Source organism: Apodemus sylvaticus, chromosome 5 (assembly GCF_947179515.1).
Source record: "Apodemus sylvaticus chromosome 5, mApoSyl1.1, whole genome shotgun sequence".
NCBI lineage: Eukaryota > Metazoa > Chordata > Mammalia > Rodentia > Muridae > Apodemus > Apodemus sylvaticus.
In genome coordinates, this window is record NC_067476.1 from 4,576,180 (window position 1) to 4,602,525 (window position 26,346).

The window sequence follows — 26,346 nt, forward strand, 5'->3', positions numbered from 1 at the left end:
GGGACTGGGGGATGCCAGCAATGGCTTCTTCCCTTCCTTCTGTGTATTCAGTCCATGCGACCTGGGCATGTGCAGTGATGACCTACAGTTAAAGCAGGACTTTTCCTCTTCAGTTAAATCTCTGAGGAACACACCCAGAGGTGTGCCCCACCAAGGCCAAAGGCATTCATTAATCTAATTAAACTGACAAAGTTAGTCACCACAGTATCCTAAAGTTCAGAAGAATACCAAATTATAAATTTTATATGGATAAAAATATAAAAATATTTTATAAAGTTATAAAATATCAAGTTACTCATAAACTTGATGAAAACATCAATTTAGAGACTCCCAACATTTAGAGAAAATGAATAGAATAAAGATACAAACATAAAAATCACATGCAGGGATATCAAATTCTGCATGGCAAAGCCAGTGCGTTGGAGGCCATAGCAAAGGCCAAGATCATGCAGTCAACGCAGACATGATGTCCTGCCTCCCATCAGGCAGGACAGTCCAGGAGGGGACAGAGGATATGGTTGGAAGAGGAGGATGAGGAAGAGAAGGAGGAGGAGGAGGGGGGATGGGGAGAAAAAGAATCTCACAGATTCCAATAATCTCAGATTCCAGTCTTTAGGGAAAGCACTCTTCCAAATGAAGGCAAAATATAAATAAATGCTTAGATAGAAAAATTGGGATTTATCTCTAGTATATCATTAGCTCAATTAATAAATGCTAGAATGTTCTTTGTGACCTGAGAATCTCTAATAAGTCATATCCAAATTTAAGAACGTGTAGACTTGGTCAGTAAGATGGACCAGTGGGTGAAAGTGCTTGTTGCAAAAGCTTGAAGACCTGACTTTGGTCCCCAGCAGCCCACTGGGAGCAGTAGGGAACAGAATTAGCTCAGGACAGTCCAAGGTCAAGTTCTTAGCACAAAGGAGATTTATTTGCCCCAGAGAGCCAAAGGGCCAGAATAATCCTTAACTACCCCTGGAATGGTCTCCACTGTGTGCTTCCTGATGTCTCACACCTCCAGGTAGCACAGGAAAAGTGGGTGCCCACCCCCCAACACTGATGGGCCTGCTGCTGGCTTCTCCCATCTCAGAGGCACACATATATGGGGGTTTCTTGCAGGACACTCCTCAATTTTAGGTGTCCTCACCCTAAGCCCCTCCCTCTAAGGCCACTTCTGGGACACGGTTTAGATTTACAAGTCCCTCTTCCCCCACATTTGGGTAATCCTTCCCCCTTTGTCTCTAGGGTGGAGATATCCCAGGTGTCAATGTCTACCACTAACTTATAGAGATCAAAGACAAGGTCTGGCCACCAGACATAAGGTGTTCCTCTGTAGTGGACCACGCTGCATCCCCAATGGCTGAGCGTACTTGCCAAGTCACTTTGGTAGGGTTGTGGGGGTGCTGAGCCTCAGTGAGGGAGGGAAGATCCACCACAGCCATCTTATGGTTTCTCTGGCCTTGCAGCAGAGCTTGACAGGGTTGCTCCGGTGTCTGGCTGCTATCCAGTTGGTATCAGGCGCAGGTGCTGGTCTGGCATGAGTTAGGTGAACCCAGGCAATTACTCCATCCACTTTAACGGAGGTCGGGGTGGTCAACAGCACCAGGAAGGGCCCTCTCCACTTTGCTTCCAAGTTCTCAGCATGATGACTGGAAAGACCTTTTTCCAACTGAGCCCTGCCGGGAGCCAAGCCTACCTGGTTTACAGACGGAGCAGTTTTCTCCATGAAGGTCAGTAGGCCCTGGATGGCACAAATGTCATCTGGGCTGAACCTCTACCCCTGGCACATCAGTGCAGAAAGCAGAACTAATTGCCCTCACCAAAGGCAAGAAAATTAATCTACATGGATAGCAGGTATGTCTTTGCCACAGCCCATATCCATGGGGCTGTTCCAACAGAGAGGACTGCTCACATCAGAGGGAAAAGAAATGAAAAACAAGCAGGAAATCTTGGATCTCTTGGATTTTCTGATGAAGCTGGCAACTGTGAGTATTATCCATTGCTCAGGACATGAGAAGGGAAGAGACTCAGTGGCCTGGGGCAATAACCAGGCAGACCAAGTGGCTCGAGAAGCGGCTATGTAGGAGCCTGTCTCAGTTATGGGTCTTTCCATTAAAAGGCAAAGTATTCTTGACGTTGGGGTGCTAAGGGCAGGCAGAAAAAAAAAGCATCTTTTAAGTTTAAGACTTCCACATTCTGGAAGGTGGCAAAGAATTCAACAGAGTGTAGGGGTTCAGCACAGTTGGGTGGATGTCAGGCACTCCGTGGTTTACCTCTCATGAGTCCTGGACTGGGCGGGTAATGGTTAGTGCCTGACTTCTTCAGAGCAATGTGCTCCAGGCCAAATGGCGCTTACACAACACCAAGCTGGAGGAGCTTGGAGATGTGTGGCTTAATTCCTTCTCATGCCTCTCGAGACATAGTATAACCTGTGCCTTGAGTTCCACCACCACAGGAGGATGACATTTTGCTTTGCCCATCCAGGCTGATGGGAATGTTTCCAACCTCCAGGTCAAGTCCTAGCTCTGATTAAAGGTGGTTTCAAATAATTTACACTCATCACCTAGTCTGGTAGTCAGAATGAGTATGGGGTCTACTTTTGGGCCAGTCAGCTGTGATCTATTGGCCAGGAAGTATATCTGGGCCACCATTTTGGAGAGTAAGTCTCGTCCCAACAGAGGGTGTGGACAGTCTGGGATGACCATAAATGAATGGGATACCAGGCCCATCCTTAGGTCCACTGTTCTTCAGGTAGTCCATGAATACATTTTGGTGCCAGTGGTTCCTTGGATCCAGGATCTTTTCTTGGAAATGGGGCCATTGGCTTGGAGGACCGAGTGTTGAGCCCCTGTGTCCACCAAGAATTGAGTGGGTTTCCCCTCCACTCTCAGAGATACCCTGGGTTTGGGGAGAGGGTCCAAACCCTATATCTCCTAATTACTGACTTCACCCAGGGCTAAGACCTTCATCGTTTTGGGGTGCTATTCCCAAGGCCTGGGATTTCTCACCCCCGACTTCCATTTTTGGGGGCACTCTCGGGCCCAGTGGCCTCCTTGCAATATGTGCACTGGTCCTTTTCAAGGGGTTTTCTGTTTCTTCTTGGTTGGAGTCTCTCTTCTCTGCTTTCCCTGATGACTGTAGTCAAGATTCTCTGTAAATTCCTTTCCTGTTGCTTTTCTTTTTTTCATTTCCCTTTCATCTTCTTCCTTTCCCTTTCTTTGCTCCTTTTCCTCCTCTGTCTTCCTGCTATGGTAAACTTTCTCAGCAATCTGCACTAAATCCAATGACTTACCCTGTAGTCCCTGTAGCCTCTGAAGCTTTCCCCTGATATCTCTACTAGCCTGGTCTACAAAAGCCATAGTCACAGTAGCTTTGTGCTCCTCCCTGCTGAGGTCATAGGGTGTATATTGGTGGAATGCCTCCATGAGTCACTCTAGAAAGGCAGTAGGAGACTCATCTGATCCCTCACGTACCTTAGGCAAATTTGTGGGTCATCATGTGGCCCCTTGAGACCTGCCAATGGAACCTGGCAATAGACCTTCAGGTGCCACTTACCTTTTGCTGTGTTAAAGTCCCAGTCAGGTCTAGTCAGTGGAAACCTGTTGTTGATGACAGCCTGGTCACTAGATAGTGCTCTCATGTCTGAGGGGACATTCTTTCTGGCTTCCTGCTTATCCTCTCTTGCTCTTCAGTCATGAAGAGCACTCTCATGAGTTGTTGGATATCATCCCAGATAGTCTGATGAGTAAATAAAACAGTCTCAAAGAGATTCATCAGCCCCTTGGGGTTATCTGATAAAAAGGGGGGAGGTGGTGTTTGGGCTTTCCAGTTGTACAAGTTGGCCGAAGAGAAGGGCCAATGCGCATGGCCTGACTGCCATCATCATCTACAGACTGTAGACTCGAAGGGGGCGGGTCTACAGGGTCTTTTCCAGTTCCCCATGGCTGGTCCTACTTCCAAGGGTCACTTCCCACCCTCCTCCCTTACTGGGGCTGGAGGAGGGGGGTTAAGGGGACGCTAGACAAAGCCTCAAGGGAGAGCCTTGAGAAGGGCCTCTGGGAACCAGGGCTGTGGTAGGGAGGTAAGGGGGTGGAGGATCCATCAGCAGCCGATCCTCTGTGGAGGCGTCCTGGAGGCTGTTCTTCTTTACAGACTCGTTGGTCTCTACAGGGTTCTTCTCCTTCATGACCAGGACCTGCAAGAGTCTCAGAGACAAAAAAGTTTTTATCTAAGGTGTGGGGGGGTCTCTACTAGGTCTTTCCAGGTAACTGTGTAGGGCACTTGGTCTGAGTGCCCGAGGGAGCCTGGCCTAAAGTCTCTCTCCTCTACTGCTTTGATCACCTGCAAGTTGAAGATCCCTGTGGGTGGCCACCCTACTCAGAAGGTGGGCCATCGGGAGAACAGAGAGTGACTAACTTGCCCTTCTTTACTACTGCTGACAAGTTTTCTCCTCTTCCCCTAACTTCCCTCTGGTGGTTAAGTAGGATGTTTAACAGGGTAGATTCAGTTCAAAAATAACGTCAGTCCAAGTCCAGGAATACAGACACAGACAGTTGACCCCTGCAGAAACCAGGTTATAGGCAGACTCCGGTCCGCTCCCACTGGTACCGTGTCTTGCCATTTCCAAAAGGAGCAGAGTCCTCCCGACTCTCTCCTGGGGGGCCTGAATGGTCCTCCAGACTCCCCAAGGACACGTTTGCCCACTGCAATTGACCGCACCAGACTAAAAGCTTTCCAGCTGATACCAAGCTCACCAAAGCAGCTCACAGCCAAAAGAGAAAGCAAAAGACAGACAGACAGACAGACACTGACAAACAAAGTGGGCCTCTGTTGCTGTACTCGATCAATCTAGTAGGGGGCTGGGGGTGGGAGGGGTCTTCCTCAAACTCCAGAGAAGCTTGGGGTCCCTCAGTTTCACCAGCAGAGAAATACTCAGTCTCTGTAGCTTGTTCAATGTTTCTCCTTCCCCGCTTTTTCCTTCCCTCCATCCTTCCTTCCCTCCTTCCTTTCTTCCTTCCCTCCTTCCTTTCTTCCTTCCCTCCTTCCTTTCTTCCTTCCTCCCTCGCCCCCTCCTGTCCTGGTTTGTATGTGCTTGGCTCAGGGAGTGGCACTATTAGAGGTTGGGGCCTTGTTGGAGTAGGTGTGTCACTGTGGGAGTGGGCTTTAAGACCCTCACCCTAGTTGCCTGGAAGCCGTCATTCTGCTAGCAGCCTTCAGATGGTGATGCAGGACTCTCAGTTCCTCCTGCACCATGCCTGCCTGGATGCTGCCATGCTCCCGCCTAGATGATAATGAACTGAACCTCTGAACCTATCAGCCAGCCCTGATTAAATGTCCTTGTAAGAGTTGCCTTGGTCATGGTGTCTGTTCATAGCAGTAAAACCCTAACTAAGTCTCTCTCGGTCTGTCTCTGTCTCTCTCTGTCTCTCTGTCTCTCTGTCTCTGTCTCTCTCTGTCTCTCTCTCTCTCTCTCTCTCTCTCTCTCTCTCTCTCTCTCTCTGTCTATGGTTTTTCAAGACAGGGCTTCTCTGTGTAGTCTTGGCTGTCCTGGACCTCTGTAGACCAGGCTTGACTCTGGTCTCACCCCAGATCAGCCTGCTTCTGCCTCCTGAGAGATGGGGTTAAAGGTGTGTGCCATCACTGCCTGACAATGTATTTCATGGCTAGTGTGGCTGCAATTTCCTTTAGGGCATAATTTTTGTAAGATGGTGAAGAAATTCAGTTACAGTAATCCACCCTGACCAACTTCTCCACAGACACCTACTTACCTACCCACTTGTCACGCTCTCTGAGAACTTGCAAAGGCGCCTTTGCACATCCTCAGAGCTGTGTTCAGTCTGCCTGGGAGGAGCCAGGCAGGGTCATGGCCTGCTTTTCCTGTCTGCTGCTTCTTATTCTGCAGTCTTAGGCATTTGTGTTCTGGCTGGAAAATGTGTGACAGGAGCCAAGCAGTAGTGGCGCATGCCTTTAATCTCAGTACTTGGGAGGCAAAGACAGGCGAATCTCTGAGTTGGAGGTCAGCCTGGTCTACCTAGTAAGTTCTAGGATGGTCAGGGCTTCACTGAAACTCTGTCTTAAAAAAAAAAAAAAACAAAAGACAGTGTTGAGCAGAAGACCAGGCTGACCTCGAACTCAGAAATCCACCTGCCTCTGCCTCCCAAGTGCTGGGACTAAAGGTGTGCGCCACCACCACCCGGCTGGCTTTTTTTTTTTTTTTTTTTTTTTCTAACAGGAGTCTAGGAAGTTAGCAGCCAGGAGCCATCCTAACCCAGGATCAAGGCCTGACTCTGGGTTACTGAGAGAAATATAACAAGTAGCTGACACTTACACAGGTTCTGATTTATTCCTGTTCACCTTTATTGGAGGAGTCTGTCCCCAGCGGGGACTTGGGAGCTTTATTAGATCTCTTTTCTACAGAGAATCAAGCTGTGGACAGGTTCTCATGTCTGGCTTGGAGTAAGGCTAGAGATGATGGTGGTGGGCATGTGGAGGCAAAGTGTAAGTTTCAGTTTGCTCTGTGACGGGTGCTGAGTGTCCACAATCCTGTTGCTCTGCAGAACCTCTTGATAATGGTTGAGTGAATAAATGAGCAAATCTCAGGGAGCATGAGGCCAAGGCCTTGGCTGGAGGCGGAATTCCCCACCCTTCCACCTACAGCTTCTGCTCTCCGCACTCCGGTGATCTGATGTGGGTAGTCCAGGCTGCGGACTGCTTCCGAGGGGCCTAAGGGTCTGGCCTCAGGTGGTTTTGCCCCAGCCAGAGATGCATGGAGAATGGACAGATGCAGACATGGCAACAGAGTGATCAGGTCAATCTGGCTGCGGGGCTGGCTCTTGGAGCCAGTGGAAGGACACAGGCCAACAAAATGCAAGCTTGTGAGGGCCAGTGTGGGCGACGACGGAGGCTTGCTTACTTAGAGGCAGCCTTTTATGCTCTTAATGGTTGGCACAAAGGATGTCCGAGACAGCAGTTTCTGGACAGACAACTTGAGCTTGACCAGCCAGGACGTGACTTAACCTGCTTGGTCAAGGACAGTACTCTGGCCTACTTGGCCTGCTGGTGAACAACAGACTCAGCTGGGAAGGAGGCAAGGTGGCCAGCTTACTCCAGAACTTTCCCTGGAAAGAAGGTGTGGACAGACATGGAGTTGGCACTGTTCTATTGATTAGAACAGGCTCCCGGGCCTCTCTCGGCTCTGCCATTGGTCTGAGCTGGGCTCCAAGGTCACCACAGTTTAACAGTGCTCTCCTTCACCCTGAGTAATTTGGCTTTGAGAAAGATTGGGATGATATCCAGGTAGCTGGTGGCCACCCACACCAAGGCACTCAGAGATATAAACTGTTTCCTGCTTGGAGGGTACATCCTGGCCCGCCGTGCAGTGTGCCTGCACCTCTGGGAGAATGAAGGCGATCCTTCTGACTGCTGCTCTTCTCGCGTTGGTCTCTATGCCCTGGTTGCAGGCAGTGTGGCTGGGGAGGCTGGATCCTAAGCAGGTACCGGCCTTTCTGGGCAGCAGGCCTAGGAGCCAGGGCCGCCTTTGAGGCCACACAGCTTCTGGGTCCCTAGAGTCAGTGTGTAAAAGCTGATGGGGGAGTTGGAGTTGTGCGACAGAGGGAGATTTGAGGGAGGACAGCTAGGTGTCCTAGCTGTTGCTTTCTCTAGCTCCTCGGGCCCTGGTACGTCCTGGCCGTGGCCTCCCGTGCAAAGGACTTCATGGCGGAGAAGGACATGAAGAATGTGGAAGGTGTCGTGGTGACTCTTACTCCAGATAACAAATTGAGAGTTCAGTCCTCTCGGCATGGGTGAGTTGGTAACCCCTCAGAAGGGGGCTGCGGGTTTGTCTCCCTGGGAGCTCAGGATGCATGGCAGGCACCCGTGTTCCCCACTGCTGTGCTCTCCAGAGCAGGCTCCCTGACCCCCTGGGCCCAGGCCACTCTCCTCCTTCCCCTGAGCTCCCTAGAGTGTATGCTCTCTGCATCTGCTGCACTTCCTCCTCTCACTGAACTCTGGCTCATTCACATTCTGCCAGCCACTTCAATCTGTGTCCCTGGCCTCTCTACGCCTTTGTTCTTGATGGCTTGGCTGGCCTTGGTCTGCGTGCGGGCCCTTTTCTCTGTGAGTCTTCTGGAGCCTGTGAACGTTGGTTCATGTATTTGGTCCTCAGGGCCACCTGGTGGTCATAGAATCAATCTCTTCAGGAAGGAGGTCATCAAGGCTTCATGCTGGTGGCCTGTGGGGGTCAAGCTGTCCTTATCTAGTAGAGTAACACACACAGCAGGCCCTGGGGGACCTGGTAGGAGTGGTGGGGAAGTGGAATCTCACTCTGTCTCTGCTTCTTTCTGATTCTTCATCTCTATCTCTCTCTGTCTCTGTCTCTCTTTTTCTCTTTGAGACAGGGTTTCTCTGCATAGCCCTGGCTGTCCTGGAATTTGTTCTGTAGAGCGACCATAGTCTACTGTTGGATCTGGCTGGCCTTGGACTCAGGGGTATACTTCCCTCTGCCTTCCAAGGATTGGGATTTAAGGCATTTGCCACCACTGCCAGGCTAGGATCAATGTCTCTTAAATGTGGCTCAACTGGTCTGGCAAGCTGGCTGATCAGTGAGGACCTGAGGCACTGAGGCAGCCTGGGACTCAGAGAAAGCCTTTCTCTCCTCATGAGTAGTCCGTGAGTAGTCCCCTACGTCTGGTCCCCTACGCCTGCTCGAGAAGGGGACAGCAGGGCCTCTTTCACCTATGGACTCGGGAAGACATGGAGGCGCAGGGGCAGAGAGGTCTCAGTTAAGGTGCATCTTCCGTGTTGCTTTATGAACACCAGACCACATATCTAGCTAAGTTGCTCAACAAGCGAATGGTGGGTGGGTTCCTGTGAGGCCAGCAGAACAAAACCCTCATAGGCATCTGGGCCCACGCAGGGTGGAATGGGTCTCAGGAGAGTCCTCTATTCTATTAGTTCTTTGTTTGTTGTTCTATGAAAATGCATTGGGAAGTTAATAACTGGACTCTGTAAAGGCAGGCAGCTGAGTCCATTTCTTCCACCTTGTTTTGGTCAGCCAGGGCCTTTGTTTTGTGACTCCTACTTTATAGAATACTTTGTCACCTTGTGTCATAGCGACCACTCTCGCCTCCCACACTACCATCTTCCCAAACGGAAAGTTTGTTCCCAGGAGGTAGCATTTCATCACCACGGCAAAATACCCAAGATAAACAGTTTTTAAGGATGGAAGGTCCATGAGTTCAAAGGTTCCAGTCCTTGGTTACCACTAACCCTGTTGTTGCCTTGAGACTCTAGTAGCTTAGACCATCATGGTAGAGGACACATGGGAAAGGCAGGTAGCTTCATGGTGCTAGGAAGGAGAGAGAGAGAGAGAAGAGAGGAGGGGGAGGAGGAAACGAGGCATCTCAATTTCCCTTGGAAGGACACATCTCCAGGGGCCAAACTTCCTCCCACCAGGCTCTGCTTGTTCCCTCCGGTACTGACAGAGGCATCAGGTTTACACAAGGCCTATGGGGACATTGCAGATCTACACTGTACCACCCAGTCATACTGGATGTTACATCCCCTCCCCAGCAAGTGATACCTCCTCTGTGCTTTCTGTCCCCACCTCCAAGGGCTGGAGACCCCTGAGAAACCTCCCTACAGAGCCCACCCGGTTGTCATTGGTGGGCCCATGCCTCCACCTCTCCATGCTAGGAGTGTCGGTGTAGATGGCTCACCACCCAGCAATGTGCGTGCCCCGATGCAGAGAGCTCAAACATGTGGAGGCCTTCTCTGCTTCCTTCCTAGTGAGCTCTCTTTAAATATTCTGCATATTTGTTTCTCTACAATGTTTCTTACTTGTTTTTGAGAAAGGGGAATTTAAGCAATTAGTTAGTCTGTGATAAAAACTAGTTACAAATATATTTCCCAGTTTGATTTTCTGATGTCAGGGGTGGGGGTCTTTTTCAAAATATTTTATGTGTGTGAACATTTTGTCTGCATGCATGTCTGTGTACCATGTACGTACCTGGTATCTGAAGGGGTCAGCAAAGGTCATCGGATCCCATGGTACTGAAGTAACAAATGGGTGTGAGCCCCAATGTGAGTATTGGGAACCGAAACTATGTCCTCTGCAAAGACCAGCGAGTGTGTGCTCCTAACTGCTGAGCTATTTCTCCAGGCCGGAGGGAAACCTTTTTTCTATTAAATGTTTTTTATTTTTGCACTGGATGTATGCCAGCCTCCACTTCTGAGGGTTCTATGTGCCATGATGTAGGGACGGGGTTTCTTTCTCTTTCTGATATTTCTAGAATTTGGTCTGGGCTAGAGATGTGAGGCACACTCAGGCTGTGTAGCCTCACACTGTTGAGTTATGACCGTTGTCATAGATGTGTGTCTGGGTAAGCTCTCTGTGTTATTTTAGTTGTCTGCTCTGCCCCTGGATCTCTGCTTGCCTGATGTTGCTGGGGTCCCAGCTTGCCTTCTTTCAGAACCTCCCCAGCGACTCCACTGCAGGCGTCTCGTTCCCAGCCATCTTTGAAGCCACTTGGTCTACCCAGCAGACCTTCTTGTACCTCTGTGGCTTCTCATCTCAGAGTCAGACACCATGGGGACTCTAGACAGTGGCTTCTCACTTGAACTGCAGGCTGATGTCTCTCGAGTCCTTAGCACCTAAGAGTATGGGTCCCTTGGAAAATAAAGTGCTTCTCAGACCCTAGGGTGGGGTTTCTGGGTAACCCTGGCACCATGGAAGAGGTGAGGCCTTCCCCACTGGTGGACTAGCTGTGGCTCTGAGAGGCCCTTCTCCCGTTCTTCCTAGGCCGGGTGGGTGTCACCAGAGCACTGTGGAGCTGCTGAAGCACACTTCCCAGTGGATGTTTGAGAACCCCTGTGAGTACGAAGCTCCTGGGTCCTGCTCACCAGAGCATTGCCAGGAAGGCGGGCCCCGCTGTGTGTTCTCACGCTGTGGTCGGCAGGGCCAGGCCTGGTGGAGAGGAGGTCACTCTGCTCCAGAGCCCTTGGCACAGCAATGTGGGCAGCTAAAGGATCCAGCAGTCAGGACCTCGGGATCAACACTCAGTGGGATAAGAGGCCCCTGAACAGAGGTCTTAAGATCTGGATCCCCATCCCTGTGTGCCCAGATGCCTGGGGAGGGGGGCTGAGTCTCCATCCTGGGACTCCTTTGTGGGTTCAGAAGGAGGGGTGCATGGTTAGTAGTGTTCTTCCTCCGATAGGATAGGACTTGGGGAGGGTGACCCACTTGGTCTTTAGTTACCCCAGGCTGAGATGGGACAAACACTCAGCTGTCCATTTGCCAATTAGCAACCAATAACTACCTCCCCCCTCCCCCCCAGTAACTGCTTCTTGCTGGTACAATGTAGGGTCGGGGACCTGGGGACAGAGCTTGAGACCTCTGCTAAGGTTGGATGAGGTCTTATCCTGGATCTGCTCCCATCTTAATGGCCAATCCCATTTCCACACCTGGTTGGCATGATGGCCCTGCTCCCCTTGCTACTCCTAGATCTTTCATTTGCTTTCTAGCTCTGGGTATATTGGATTATCGGGTACTGGGCACTAACTTCAAAGACTATGCTGTTGTCTTCACACAACTGGAATTTGGGGATGAGGTCTTCAACACAGTGGAGTTGTACAGTAAGTGGGGTCTGGCAAGGTTGCTCAGGGTCCCTGGCACTCCAGACCCAGGTGAGTGCTCTGTGACCTCAGCCCCTAGTGAGGAACATACAGGGCCAAGACCCTAGGCAACCTGAAGTTGGCTAGGGATTGGAAGAAAGGGGCAGGGGTCACAGCCACACTCTGGCCGCCTCTCAGAGGCTGCTCCTTCATGCCCAGGTCGGACAGAGATGGCCAGCCACGAGGCCGTGCAGATGTTTACCAAATGGAGCCAGGGTCTGGGCTTCTTGTCTCAACAGCAGGCTCAGCTGCAGAAGGACTGTGAGTGTTGCTAGCGTGGGCCTCAGGGAGCACAGGAAGCTCTGGTGCACATAAGGAGTGACCAGGGTGGTGGTTGGCACATCACCTGCTTTCCCTGACTTGTGGCTCTCAAGGGATCACCTATGCCTTGTCCCAGTCAGGCTTGTGTGGACAGCTTTTTTAAAAGAGGCTTGTGGGTAGGGTTCTGGAAGACGCTACAGCCCATTCTCACAACTGGCTTGGTTCTTCTACAGTTACTTGTGCACACAAGATCCTCCAGGTAGGCCGCCTTTCTGTGAATCACTCTTGGCTCCCTGGAGAGCAGGAGGAGCCTGAGGCTCTGGGTGGACCGCCCTCCAAGCCTGTGGAGCCATGGCTCTGCGGGGGGGGGGGGGGGGGGGGGGAGGGGGGGGAGGGGGGAAGGTGACAGAAGGTGGGGACGATGGCTGTCATGAGCTTGACCCAACACCTGCCCTGGTTTTCAGTGAGTGCCACACCCTGGATATAGCACTACCGCATCCTGGCATCCTGGTGGAGGTGGGCAGGCACTGTCTTTGCACGGTGGCTGATGGTCCTGGTGTTGGATAGCTGCTCCCCTAGGCCTCACTTGGGTGGAAAATAAAGTGATTTCACAAGTAAACCTGCCATGACCTGTCTTCTCTGGGCCTGGGGTGGTCCCTGTGCTGTGGAAGAGGACATCGCCAGAGGTCAGACTGTGGAACCTCAGAGCCAGCTCACAGAGAAAAGAATTCGAAGAACTCCCTTGCTAGAGTTCTTAAGCCCAAAGACAGGGCTGGTAGTTTTTCACTGGGTGGGGGGGGGGGGCAAAAATAGCCCCGGAGTGGCAGGGCTGAGGAGCCTGGGTAGGCAAGAGCTACACCGAATAGGTCAGGACATCATTAAGGCAGCCACTGGACTATCAGAATCCAACCATCTATGCCTTCTGAGCAGGGAGGCAACTGAGTGCCGCATAGTAGGAGAGCACAGATGCCCCCACCACGCCTAGCGGGTTAGCATCCACAGGCTGCCTAGCGGGTTAGCATCCACAGGCCGCCTAGCGGGTTAGCATCCACAGGCCGCCTAGCAGGAGGACCCTGAATCCAGTCAGTCGAGCAGGGGAGGTCAGTGTCCGTGAGCTTCCTGAAGGGAGACACAGCCAGGGCTCTAGCTTTTCTTTTTCTGCCCGTGGCTTTACTGCTTGCCAGGAGCGGGCATGGGGGCGATGGTGGTGGTGGAACCCTCAGAGGCATGAGCCTGCAGGCCCTCATTACAAATGGGATCTCAGGTCTGCAAATGGTGGAATGATGTCATGCATTAGAAAGTAACACACCTGGGTGGGGTGGGGCGAGGGTCAAAGCCTGTGCACACATGAGCCTCCCATTTCTTCCCTGCCCTGGAAGAGCATCAGTATCCCCTCAGGCTCTCTAGATAGCCTCAGGAAGGGAGTCCAAAGTTTATGCCTAGCTGCTACTGCTTCCCTCCCTGCGGTTCTGTGTGCATAAAGGCCCAAGAGGCTAGTCTCAGACACTCTAGGCCTCTGCCTCTCACCTGGGTTATGAGAGCCGCAAGGCACCAGAGCTAGGTGAGGCCTTCCGGGCAGCAGCAGCATGCACGTGTGTGTACTTCTAGCCCCTCAGTAGTGAGGGATATGAGGAACAGCCTCCGTACAGCTTCTGAGAACATTGGGGTGTCCACCTTCAGGGGCCTCCCAGGCAGCCAACGATGGCCAGGCTGAAGCCCTCAGAAGGAGGGACACTGCCTGAAGCCACACCTCCTACCTCTTCCCCACCCACGGAAGCAACCAGGACCCACCCCTACCCTACAACAGGGCAGATGCAGTGAGACACAGGTTTAAACTGAGCTGCCGGAGCTAAGGATGGAGCTGGAGCTGGAGCTGGCCCTGGCCATAGCCCTGGTCCTGGCCGTCGGGTCCTGGACACAGGAGGTTTTCCCTAAGGAGGCCCAGACCCTCAACTGGAGCAAGGTAAGCCCACGGCCCTCGGTGCCTCTCTTAGGTGCTAGGACTGAAGATGGCAAGGACCAGCTCCAGCTGGGAGACCATCTGAGGTAATGTTCCCAGCAGGAGGGCAGACAGGGTAGCTGTTGAGGCCAGCTGTGTTGGTTGCCCGTTCTCTCCCACCATGGCCCTAGCCCTCGGGCCCCTTCACAGACACCTCTACAACGGAGCTAAGGCTGTGAGAGGAGCAAGCAGCAGGGCGGAGAGCAGAGCACTAGCTCTGTCCTGAAGCAGGACTGCGGGCACAGCGGCTAGCCCCACAGTGGGAATAGCGCGCACAATCACAGAGTTATTAGGAGCAAGGGATTGGCCGCAGGGAAGAGCTGGTGGCTAGTGGCTCAGGGGCAAGTGGAAGGACTGAGCATTCCTGTCACAGGGAGGCCAAGAGGGAAGAAGCCTCTGAGGTGGGTAGGTGGACCCAGCCCAGGCTTCGGCCTAGTCTGAGACAGGGCAGTACTCCCCTGTAGGTGTGTACATGTGTGATGTGGGCACTTACTGGGTCTGCTCTCTGGCTGGGAGCTTGGACAGGCATCATGGGGCAGCGCTCACACTGCCCTTCCCCATGCCTTGCCAGTTCTCAGGCTTCTGGTACATCATTGCCATTGCCACCGACACCCAGGGCTTCCTGCCGCCTAGAGACAAGAGGAAGCTGGGGGCATCTGTGGTCAAGATGCACAAAACAGGCCAGCTCAGGGTGGCCATCGCCTTCAGCAGGTGAGCGGGTGTGATGTGGGAGTGGCCCTGGTACACCCTCGCAGCCTAGCCAGGGTCTGCCCTCAGCCCACAGGAAGCAGTGTGGAGTCCTGGGAGGAGACAGCCTTGTCAGATGCTTCCACTACCTCTTTGTCCCCTAAAACCCAAGGAGTGAATTGGGAAGAAATGGTGGGTGGAAGGGAGAGGGTGTTGGGAGTGTGTCTCTCAGCTCCGGGCAGGCCTTTGCCCGGATGAGAAGATTCTCCTCCAGACTGGCCACCTTGCCTCCCCACCTCCCACCCTTGGGCTCTCGGGACAGAGGGCAAGCAGCCTGGGAGAAGTTGGCTGCAGAAGGTGGCGGCCAGTGGTTAAGAAGGGCCCTCTGGCTGCAGCTCACAGTATCTGTCCTCCAGACCTCAGGGATGCCAGTCTAGGGAGGTGACTCTGAAGAAAGACAGGAAGAGACCTGTGTTCAGGAACACCCGTGAGTAGGACACCTGGGCCATGGAAAACGGAGCACGTGGCAGGCAGGCCAGACACCCAGGATGGGTGAGCAGGCGGGCTGTGGCTCCAGAGCTCCTTGGAATGGCCTGGCCTGGGAAGAGAGGTCAGTGAGGGCTCTGTACTGTGGGTGGGCGCGGATGTGCAGGCACCAGTGACCACTGGCGCTTCTCTTGCAGTCAAGGGGGTAAAGGGCTTCCATGTGCTGTCCACGGACTACACATATGGCCTGGTATACCTCCGCCTGGGGCGTGCAGGCAACAACTACAAGAGCCTGCTGCTTTTCAGTGAGTACCGTGTGCAGAATCAACTTGAGTGTCAGAGCCCTGAGGGTGGACTGCTTGGGGACCACAGACACAGAGTGGGGGGAGGGGAAGGGAAGACTAGGCTGGCAGGCAAGGCTGGCTAACCAGGGGTGGAGAGGCTGGTTGGTGAGGGTGGTCTGAGAGGGGCTGGAGAGTGGAGCTTGCTGTGGGTAGTTAGTGCTGGAGGTGGTGGCAATGGAGTACGTAGACGGGAGACTATCACCAGGAGGGGTCTAGATGCAGGAGCTGCGGCGAGAGACAGCATGCGTGAGTGCGTTGGGGTGCTGTCCAAGGACTAGGTGGCTGGATCCTGTGGGGACAAAGGAGTGTTAGGGAAAGTGTTGGGGAGGGTGGATGGAGGTGACATGCTGGGGAGGAGGGTACAGCCTGGGCTACAGCGAGGGAAAGAGGAGAGCAGAGGAATGTTTAACAAACAGCAAAGCCTGGATGAGCCCGGGGATGGCTACAGTGAACTGTAGGGGCAGAATGACAGTGAGAGGGGGCACGGAAGATCAGGATGCAGCCCTCCAAATGTCATACGGGGAACCCTGCTGTGCCAATTCTGTCTCCAACTGCAGACAGACAGAACATCTCTAGTTTCCTGAGTCTGCGAGAATTCCTGGACACCTGCTATATTCTGCAGCTCACCAAGCAGGCCACCATCCTTCCGAAAGACGGTACCACATGGCCTCGGGCTTTCGTTCTCCTGTTCTTGTTCTGTCCTGTGAGACAGCTGGTCCATCCAGGAGGGGTGTGTGTGTGTGTGTGTGTGTGTGCACACGCGCGCACGTGCATGTGTGTGTGCGTGCGTGCGTGTGTGTGTGTGTGTGTGCGTGTGCGTGTGCGTGTGCGTGTGCGTGTGTGTGTGTGTGTGTGTGTACGCGCGTGCACTTCTCTGTGCATAGCCATGTGTCTGCAAAATCAGCTGTGGAAGTGCCCAAATGTAGGTTCCCCACTGAACCTGTAGGTTTCCTGCCAGCATTGGGTGTCCAGGGCCCCATGCAAACAGTGATGGTTCCTAGAGTGTATAGACTCCAACACTGAGAATGGCGGCTACACACCTCTGCCCTCTTTAGAATCCAGGGTGATGGAGGCAAGGACCCTCCTTTGGATTCATGACAGGGTGGCAGCCAGGCCTCTCAGCATCTCTGTCCTTGCCCACAGATTCCTGTGCACACACGATCCGGCCTTGACAACCAGCCGCCTCCTGCTTAGCCCTTTGAGAGTCCTCCAGACCCTGGGAATGCTACTCCAGGTGATGGCTGTGACATTCCGTGGCTGGCTGGCTGCAGAGAGCCTTTGCATCTTCCAATCCCAGCAAACTCCCTCTGGGCGGTGCTCATGGCTTTCTCTTTGGTCCACTGGCCCTGCAGGGTCCTGGACTCCCCTGGAGGCTGAGTCTGGAACTCACTATCACTTCACCCTGGGGAGGCCAAAACGGACTTCAGGCTCCCCCTGCCCCTTTCTCCTTCTTTTCTTTTAAAAAAAGACTTTCTCATTTTGTGGGCTAGAGATGGCTTTAGTGGTTAAGAGAGCAAATGGCTGAGAAGGCAGGTTCAGGCCCCAGCCTCCATACTGTGTGGCTCACAACCGGCCAAACTCCGGCTCAAGGGGATCCAACACCTTCCGGCCTTTGTGGGCACTGCACACACGTGGTCAACCTGCCCGCTTGTACATACAATTAAAAATAAAAATCATACAATTAAAAATAAAAATCTTTTAAAAGTTTTCTTTTTTCATATGTATTTTTTTGTTTATTTTTGTTGTGAGTGAGTCCTGGCTGGCTTGGAACTCACTACGTAGCGGGGTGGTGGCAGCTCAGGCTTTAAGCCCAGCGCTTGGGAGGCAGAGGCAGGTGGATTTCTGTGAGTTCAAGGCCGGTTTGGTCTACAAAGTGAGTCTGAAGATAGCCAGGTCTGCATAGAGAGATTGTGTTTCAAAAAACCAAAGCCAAAACCAAGCTAAAACAAACCAAAACTCACCATGTAGACAAGGCTGGGCTCAAATGTATAGAGATTTGCCTGCCTCTGCCTTCCTAGTGCTGGGATTAAAGATGTGTGCCAAGTGCTGCCAAGTGCTGCCATATTACTGTGCTCTTCTCTTACCCCTCCCCCTCTTGTTCTCCAGCCCCTCCCCCACTGCTTTCCATTTTTTGCTTTCTTTTTTTTTTTTTTTTTTTTTTTTTAGTAAATATTTAAACCATTTATTGCCATTAAGGTACAGATCTGAATTACATGTGGAAAACACCGATACTTGTTATCACTGGAAATTATGTGTAGACATGTGACCAACTGAGGGTTACACTATTGTCATTAAATGCTTGTGTTATAAAATTTTGTTCCCTTAGATGTTTTTATTACACAAATCCCAATAGATAATATACATATTACTACAGATTGCTATAGAGAAAACCATCATTCAAAATTATTAAATTAGTTGCATATTTTGAACTACTCTTGATGAAGACAAATAAAGTTTAGCATTGATAAGGCAGCAGAGAGCTGGTTTAGAGACTCTCGGCTATTCAATAATGTTGGCATGGTCATAAAGATAGCGTTCTGTGTTTTCCCCTCAGCACGACTGTTCATGCTGACGTGATCTGTGGCTGCAGCAGGGACTGGAGCTGGCCCTTTCTCGAGCTGGTCCTTGCACTGCTACGCAGATGGCTTCTTACTCATCTCGAAGCTGATGAGTCGTCCGCCCTGAATGAGCTGTGCTACTTCGTTAGTTACATGGCACGCAAACAGAAGCCAGTTCCGAGGCTGCACCTTGTAGGCAAATCTCATGAACGCCAGAGAATAGCAACTGAGGGCGAAAGTCATCCGCCCACTGATAATCTCTGGAGATTTCTTCATGTCATTGAAAGCAGCAATGGGGAGACCCCAGTTGGCAACTGGGCCCCAGAAGTGCGTACTCATGAGATAGTCGCGGAAGTCCTTGCTCCGGACATATTCCGCCGCTTTGCGCAGTAGCGCTCCAGCCATGGCCGTGCGGTCGGCGGAGAAGCAGCTCCCCAGACCATTTTTTGCTTTCAAACCGTGTATATTCCTATATTCCACAATCCTTTCTCTGTTTCAACCTGGATCTCCTTCTCTCTCTCTCTCTCTCTCTCTCTCTCAAGAATTTATTGATTTTTTTTTTTAAATTTTACATTGGTGTTTTGACTGCATGCTTGTCTGTGTGGGACAGGAGTTACAGACAGACAGTTGTGAATTGCCATGTATGTGTTGGGAATCTATGAAAGAGCAGGCAGCCCTCTTAACCGCTGAGCCATCTCTCCAGTCCCTGGCAATCTCTTACATTTTCCTGGTCTCCTATTTTCGTCTCTCTCTCTCTCTCTCTCTCTCTCTCTCTCTCTCTCTCTCTCTCTCTCTCTCTCTCTCTCTCTCTCTCTCTCACACACACACACACACACACACACAATTTGAATCTAGACCTTGGGGCTGGGGAGATGGCTTTCTGGTTAAGAGCACTTTTGCTGCTTTTCCAGAGGACTCAAGTTCAGCTCCCAGAAGCCAGTCTCACAGCCTCAGCTAACTGCTCCAGAGGATCTGATGCCATCTTCTGGCCATAAGGGGAGCTGCACATGCAGATGCACACAAACCTTCAGTAGATGATACAAATCATAAAAAATCTAGACTGCTTATGAGGTCAAGGGAGTGTATTCTCTTTATGATTTGGTTTATTCAGTCCAATATAATAATCTCTACTTCCATTTATTTTGCTGAAAATGTCACTATTTCCCTCTTGTTTATGGTTGAATAAAATTCTTTTGTGAGTGTGTCCCACATTTGTGTAGCACGCCATATTTTCTCTGCCAGTTCATCTTGATGGCATCTAGGTGGACCTGCATCTTGGCTACTGCAAATGGTGCAGCAATAGACAGAGCTACACTTTGCTGCAGTGTGCTGACTTAGAGGCCTTCGGGTATGTTCCTAGGAGATCTCAGATGGTAGTTCTATTTTCTGTGTTTAGGAATCTCTATGCTGACTTCCACAGAGGCCGTGGCCACAGCTCTTAATCCCCTGACCTCTTAGCCATGTTCAGCTACAAGGAGCAGGGACAGCAGGAGCCCTCTTCTGGAGACCTCTGGGGCCAGCTTGCCTGGCGCTGGGCTAGCTCTCAGCTTCTCAAGTGACCATCATGGCCAAGGTCACTTGCTTTTCCCCAATGTGGGTCGCTCCTCAGCAAGGTAGGCTCCCTGTACCCGAGAAAGTCCGCCACAGGTGCCGATGTGTCATTGTTATAGCTGTATTCCACTTTGACCCTACCATGTGGGTAAAAGATTCCAACAGTGCTGGCCCTCAGACCTCTCCTTTCGAGATGTGGATCTTAGGATGGGATTCAGGTCATAAGGCTTAGCAGCAAGCCTTTTATTTACTGAGTAGCCTCTCTGTATTTCTAATATTGGCACATAGAATGAGCAAAATTGCAAGGAGAAGCAAAATTGGAGGAGGAGGAGTTCCACAGTCTAGGAAGTTCTCAGATGTGTCTCTAGGCCTTGCTGTCTACACCCAACGACTATGGTGATGTTCTGGGACCCCCATCCTGATGAGCACATGGCCAGTTGTCTTTTCCTAATGGTTGAGTGTCTGCTGGCCAGACTGTGTGAGTAGCCTTTACACACAGTTAAATCACATGGGGCTAGCTTGGTCTTTTCAAGTCTTCCACTGAGGTGTTGTAGAACGGAGCTGTATTTGGGGTTAGTTTGACCCCATTGCTTAATGTGATGGTTCTCATTGGCCGCCCTGTTGCCTGGGGCGTGAGGATGTTTCTACACACTGCAGTGTGAATCCATCCAATGGCCCCCAAGGCTTGTTCTGCCAGTGGCTGGGTTTGCTTAAACACTTTTGGCAGGAGTATCAACAGTGGGTGATTGTGTCCTTTGTGATGTGACTGATCATGTCGACTGACACAGGATTCTGTTTGTACTATCTGCAGTTTTTACCAGGTGGCTCCCATGTAAGGTACTTGCCTGCCGTGTTTTCAGTTCATTACTGTAAGTGTGCTCTTTACCAGCCTTTTGGGTCCAGGGCAATTACACATAATTTTTGGCTTATGCATGAAAACAGAAGCCCAGGAGCCCGTACTCAGAGGAAGGCTGTCGATGTAAGGCGTGGCTTCAAGATCTCCTGGTAAGGATCTAAAACCTAAGTCTGGTGGGGGGATGGCAGCCAACAATAGGCATGGACCTAACCCTCCTAGGGGAAGGACCCAGGGTTTAAGTATGGTGGGGACTTGAGCACCCCTTAAGGCCTAGGTGTACCATGGGGAGCTGAGCCTGGGATTCCCGTCTCTTCTTCTGATATCTTTGGTCCTTAATATTTGACAGAGGGTGGCCACTGCAGAGCAAAGGACTACCATGCCCTACCAGTTAGCCTTAACAATCTCTAGACTGTTGTTTCATCAGGGTGGGTAAGAGCACCCTGTTCTAGGGGCCTCAGACTCCTCTTGTCCTGCCTGCTGGGCCCTACCAGAGATGGGAGAGGAGGAGAAAGGGAAGGGGAAGAAGAAGAAGAGGAAGATGAGGAGGAGGAAGAGGAAGAGGAGGAGGAAGAGGAAGAGGAGGAGAAGGAGATTTTGGGAGGAGGGAAGCATGGAAGGTCCCAGAGGCTGGAACATGGGCCAGTCAGGAAGTTTGAATGTTTGCATGTACCACACAGGGTGGACTCACAGAATCTGTTCTTCTATCCTTGAAAGTAACCTCCCTTGAAGTAGTCAGTTGGGTGGGGGCAGAGTTGTCTCAAATCACACAGAGGCAGCCTTGCAGATCCTAATGCTGTTTGCAATAGCCTTGTTCTCACACGAGCCGGGTAAGGTTAAATCTACTTCAGGGCCCTGGGAAGAGATTCACAGTCTCTGTGGCCTCAGGAGTGTTTTAAACGCCATTTCCCCGCCTTGTTTCACAGAGGCAGCAGCAGAGCTGGGGCTCTCCCGCTGGTGTGTGTCTGGAAAGAGAGCCACGCATGTCAGCCCATGGGTGAGCACGTATTACCATAGTGCTATAGCATAGTAACGCCGCCTGTTACTCCAGAGACTATTCAACGAGCAGGGACAGGAACAGAAGGGGAAAGGCACAAGGTCACAAATCTCGGAGACAAGGCTGACCACCCGGCCAGAAGGACAAGACTTTGGGATGATTAATGCCTTTGTCCCAGTTTTCTATAAAATATACCAGAGAGAGTGTGAGGGAGAGGGAGCGAGCCCAGGCCAGGCTGTCTCCCGCTTCCCTGCTTGCTCTCTGAGTAAGGTGCAATTTGAAGAGTCCTTTCCTGTCTCTGCCCATGGAGCTTGAAGTGAAGGACGGTGGCGCGGTCTGAACTTCAGCAACACATATAGGTGAGCCTATGCTTGATGTAGTGACACGACAAATGAGGAGGGGCTCAGGGGCTCACAGGTGTCCCCTCGTGAAGCTCCGGCCTGCAGTGGGATGATATGTGGAGAGGTACCCGTGGGAAGATTTGTATTGGATGAGGTTGAGGTGGGTCCTTATGGGAATCAGTGCCTTGGCACATGAGGACACAGTGAGAAGTTACCCCGTCACCCTCTCATCTGGGAGGAGGCTTTCTTCAGAATTTCATTATATGGGAGTCCTCTTGGGCTATCGCCTCCAAAACATTGAGACATAAATGCTGTTTAGGCCTCTGTGTAGGGTCCTTGGTTATAGTATCTCCAGCTGACTCATACACATGGGGGAACTATAGGTAACCGCCAGGCTCGCAACTTTGCCTGGGGACTTGGTCTCTTGAGAGGAGGACACTCTGGCACAGCCTCTTCCCACTTGGCCATTTTGAGTGTGTGTGTGTGTGGGGGGGCAATGAAAACCCTTCCTGTCTGAAGGTGGAGGAACTTGGGAAGACAAAGGGAGCCTTGCTCACAGGACTGGGCACTATGTTCTGATGGAGGATGCCCTAATGGCCCTGCTCTGCAAAAGAGACAGGCTTTATTCTGAGCTCAGCCCACAGGTCCAGAGCCTCCAGGATCTCTTTCTGCTTCCTAGATCAATGTGTCCCCCTGAACCCCATCCCTACCACCTGGCTTAGTTTCCTCAAAGTCCTGGCTACATTTCCCAGGGTGGGGTTTTCTGCATTTCCCAGGGCAGGAGCAGATCTCAATGACTTCATTCTGCAGAGACTACAAAAGTGAATGCCACAGACAGCTGCACACACACACACACACACACACACACACACACACACACACATACACGCACACACACTCATACACACAGAGCAGTAAGCACCCATGTTATGGGTGCATTGCATCTTGACAAACAGCTCCATTAGCACATCTGATGTATAGGCACAGAATGCAGAGCTTCATGACGATACATGCTATAGCACACACCCCATCTTGTGCACAGCACGCTTACCTACATACATATTCAGTCATATGCATATATGCAGAATGTGCATATGTGTACTTGGAAACTTACACAACTACAGGTATGTTCACAATAACCACACATGTATAACATGCTTATATAATACACACATTCATCTACATGCAAGCATATTCACCCATACACATGCATGTATACTTACACATGCACACACCTGTGCAAATACACTTCTGCTCGTTCCAGCTCTAGCTCAGAGCAGAGCCAGCCATGCTGGCTTGCAGTGGAAGAGGGGATGCTAGAAGGTTCTGCTTTCCAATTACTCTATTATGTAGTGGGGGAGGTCTAGGTTGGAGTAGTGGGGATGTAGGTTGGGTAGTGGGGGTATAGGTTAGGTAATGGGGGTCTAGGCTGGATAGTAGGGGTGTAGGTTGGTAGTGGGGTGTAGGTTGGGCAGTGGGGGTGTAAGTTGGGTAGTGGGGGGTCTAGGTTGGGTAGTGGGGGTCTATGTTGGGGTAGTGGGGGGTCTATGTTGGGGTAGTGGGGGGTCTATGTTGGGGTAGTGGGGGGTGTAGGTTGTGTAGTGGGGGTGTAGGTTGTGTAGTGGGGGTGTAGGTTGTATAGTGGGGGTGTAGGTTGTATAGTGGGGGTGTAGGTTGTGTAGTGGGGGTGTAGGTTGTGTAGTGGGGGTATAGGTTGGGTAGTGGGGGTATAGGTTGGGTAGTAGGGGTATAGGTTGGATAGTGGGGATCTAGTTTGTGTAGTGGGTGTCTAGGTTGGGTAGTGGGGGTATAGGTTGGGGTAGTGGGGATCTAGGTTGGGTAGTGGGGTGTCTAGGTTGAATAGGTTGAATAGAGCATCTTGGTCTCCAGTGTAGGGAATGGCCAAAAGCCACAGTGGCAGATTCACAAGTTTGGTCAGTCTTCCTCTAGTTCTGGAAGGCACCAGAGAGGCGCAAGTCTCTGCTAGTCCAGTTACTTTGATGCACTATGGAAACATTCTTCCTCTTTGCTAAAGGGGAGCCCGACAGTTCCACAGAGCCAGAGACAGGCTAATGAACCTTTTAGGGGAGGAACTGTGGCAGGAGACTTGATGGTACCCCAGATCTGGGGATGAGGGTCTAGCTTTCAGAAGCATGAACCGGAGGGACTGTTCAGCCTGTAGCAGGTCTGACCAGCCTTGCAACCTGCCCAACCACTGCAGGAGGTCCGGAGCTGCAGAAACAACTCTTATCACCTGGGCTGCTCAAAACAAAAGAAATGCACACCTTACAACTCTACAGATTCCAAGGCAAAATCTGGGATCCCAGGATTGTGCTCCCTTGGAGGGTTCTGGGACAGTCCTTTGGGTTTCTCCCAAGCCCTAGTGACACCACAGGGTCCTCATGCCAGGGTCATGTGAAGAGGACTCCTGAGAGACCTGGATGACCAGGGGTCCGTAGAGCTGAGAAATAAGTCTTTGATAGCCCGCCCTTCCTTCGGAAGCTTGCACAACAGGATCTTTTGCCTCCTGGGAATTCGGTTCCTGGAAGGCAACCAACCACACCCAACTGAGGGTTTTGATTCTTGGTGTAGAAGCTTTGGGTGCAGTTCTGGAAATGACCACTGGGGGCATCACTGCCTACAATGCTCAATGGAGCAAGAGGAATGAGGGAAGAGCCTTTAGGGGCATACTGTGTGCCTGCCTCACCCAAAGGGACCCTTATCTCTAGCATTCCAGGGCAAGGTGAGCCCAGAGGTGGGGAATGACTCCAGGCATGTACAAACAGGCAATGTGACCTTGTTCAGGGCCAGAGCTGAAGCTAGCAACTCCCTTCCCCTTAAAAGAGGAGTTGCTTAGACCGAGGTTTCCAGAATTTCATCCATTTCCTCATTCCTGCAATGTCCATCCATCTTTTCATCTGCCTATCCATCCACTTGTCAACCAATGCCCAGAGGTTTCTGCCTTCTGTCTGGCCCTGTAGCTTGCTCTGCTGTTCTGACTTGCAAGGAGCTACTTCCTTGGAGTGCCTATACACATGAAGGGGTACATCCTGGGGGTTACCAGGGACAGTGGCTACTGGGAATCACTCTTATGTAAATGTCAAAGATTGAATTAACATTTCCCACTGGGTCACTATGGTGAGATTAATTTTGGTTTGGTTTTGTAAACGTTTGCAGGTGGATCTTCAAGTTCATGTCAGGCAACAACACAGGGGCAACCCTAAGTGTTACCAAGCCCCTGGAGAAATGGGGACCCTTGAACTTTACACATGGGACTGTAAGATGGTACAGTCACTGTGTCAAGCCACCTTCCAGCTCTCTAGATGTCAGGATGGATAGGGATCCTGACTGGGCAGCTCTGTACCCAGGAGCATGTACACTGAGAATGTTAATACACATGAATATGTGTATGTGAAGGCCCGCCCACAGTAGCATGGTAGCATCCATGCAGGTGTCTGTCAACTGACAAGCAGATGAACACACGAAAACCTGTATGTGAAGGTCCACTGTAGCACATTTCCTAAAAAGCCCGTGGTGGGTTCTGTGCTTGTCAACTGAAGAGTAAATGAATACACATGGTTTGGTTTTAGGTTTATGGTTTTTTTGGCAGGGGTTGGGGAGGGCTTCAGTGAACCACAGAAGGAATGGAGTTCTGACACACACTAAACACTTGTAGGTCTGGAAAATGCTCAGGGCAGGAAACCAGACCTGAGGAGACACAGCCTCTGGCTTCCATCTCTGTGACAGGGCACACCACAGGGATCACCCGACGACGATGACGACGACTATGACGACGATGAGAGCTGGGGCTGAGAATCAGCTCCAGGCTTCGCTTCCTTACAAGGAGACTAAGCCAGGTGAAGGCAGAGCTCTCCATAGACAGCAGAAAATGGAACACATTGTCTCATACCCACTTCCCTGTCAAAGAGCCACGGCGTCTGAAGCCAGCGTGTCACAGATGTGAGCTTGGCTTTCCGTAGGCACAGATAGCTGTGTAATGGAGACTCACTTCCCTGTAGGAGAGCCACGGCGTCTGAAGCCAGCGTGTCATAGGTGTGAGGTTGGCTTTCATGGAAAATCTGCCCAGTTGTTTGGGGCAACAACTTCTGCATGCTATGTGTCCTTTGCTGAGGTTTGAAAGGTCAGTTGCTACAGCTAGGATGTATCCTGTTGCCTGTCATGGCTCCTTCTTCCTCAGGCGGAGTCATCAGCGGTCCTGCCATGGTCCAGCAGATGGTGCATGGCCATGCTGAGCTCCTCATGTCCCCCGACTCCTCACTATCCTGCTCCTCCCTCTCCCTGGCATCCACATCACTCTAACTGTTCTGAGGTCTGAGTGGGTGGCTGTCGATTCTCCCAGAGATGGATTGAAGCTGCTCTTTCCCCTTGAATTGTCTCAACTCCTTCAGGAGTCCTTGCCTTGTTGCCAGGAGCTCTCTGACAGTCCTTAGAATTGTTTCTAATTTGAGGTCATCCTTCCGTCCCCCATGTGAGGAGCTGTTTCTGCTTCTGGCACTTTCCTGGTTGTACATGGAGCCCGTGGCAGACATATTTCTGGGGTTCTTCCTGCATGTGGGGGTTTTCTCCCTGAGTCTCACATAG

At 51.5% G+C, this 26,346-nt stretch overlaps 3 protein-coding genes across 3 annotated transcripts; 2 read left to right on the forward strand and 1 right to left on the reverse strand.

The window, feature by feature from the left end:
* The first annotated feature begins 7,339 nt into the window (after window positions 1-7,339).
* Lcn6 (lipocalin 6) lies at window positions 7,340-13,749 on the forward strand. The gene is made up of 7 exons (XM_052184672.1): window positions 7,340-7,490; window positions 7,660-7,799; window positions 10,796-10,866; window positions 11,518-11,628; window positions 11,827-11,928; window positions 12,162-12,187; window positions 13,609-13,749. Exons 1-7 carry the CDS (start codon window positions 7,398-7,400, stop codon window positions 13,747-13,749), a joined length of 684 nt encoding a protein of 227 aa, XP_052040632.1. The 5' UTR covers window positions 7,340-7,397.
* Window positions 13,750-13,783: 34 nt separating this feature from the next.
* On the forward strand, window positions 13,784-16,616 carry Lcn10 (lipocalin 10). Its single transcript, XM_052184673.1, has 6 exons — window positions 13,784-13,891; window positions 14,499-14,638; window positions 15,031-15,101; window positions 15,298-15,405; window positions 16,002-16,100; window positions 16,588-16,616. Exons 1-6 carry the CDS (start codon window positions 13,784-13,786, stop codon window positions 16,614-16,616), a joined length of 555 nt encoding a protein of 184 aa, XP_052040633.1.
* A 988-nt stretch (window positions 16,617-17,604) lies between these two features.
* On the reverse strand, window positions 17,605-18,436 carry LOC127684089 (mitochondrial pyruvate carrier 1). The gene has a single exon (XM_052181055.1). It carries the CDS (start codon window positions 18,405-18,407, stop codon window positions 18,078-18,080), a length of 330 nt encoding a protein of 109 aa, XP_052037015.1. The 5' UTR covers window positions 18,408-18,436; the 3' UTR covers window positions 17,605-18,077.
* Window positions 18,437-26,346: the final 7,910 nt, after the last annotated feature.

Coding starts and splice junctions, on each gene's coding strand:
- Lcn6 (XM_052184672.1), top strand. CDS start 7,398: ATGAAGGCGATCCTTCTGACTGCTGCTCTTCTCGCGTTGGTCTCTATG. Junction 10,867..11,517: donor GTGGATGTTTGAGAACCCCT/GTGAGTACGAAG, acceptor TTTGCTTTCTAG/CTCTGGGTATATTGGATTAT. Junction 12,188..13,608: donor GTGCACACAAGATCCTCCAG/GTAGGCCGCCTT, acceptor GTCCACCTTCAG/GGGCCTCCCAGGCAGCCAAC.
- Lcn10 (XM_052184673.1), top strand. CDS start 13,784: ATGGAGCTGGAGCTGGAGCTGGCCCTGGCCATAGCCCTGGTCCTGGCC. Junction 14,639..15,030: donor GTGGCCATCGCCTTCAGCAG/GTGAGCGGGTGT, acceptor TCTGTCCTCCAG/ACCTCAGGGATGCCAGTCTA. Junction 16,101..16,587: donor CACCATCCTTCCGAAAGACG/GTACCACATGGC, acceptor CCTTGCCCACAG/ATTCCTGTGCACACACGATC.
- LOC127684089 (XM_052181055.1), bottom strand. CDS start 18,407: ATGGCTGGAGCGCTACTGCGCAAAGCGGCGGAATATGTCCGGAGCAAG.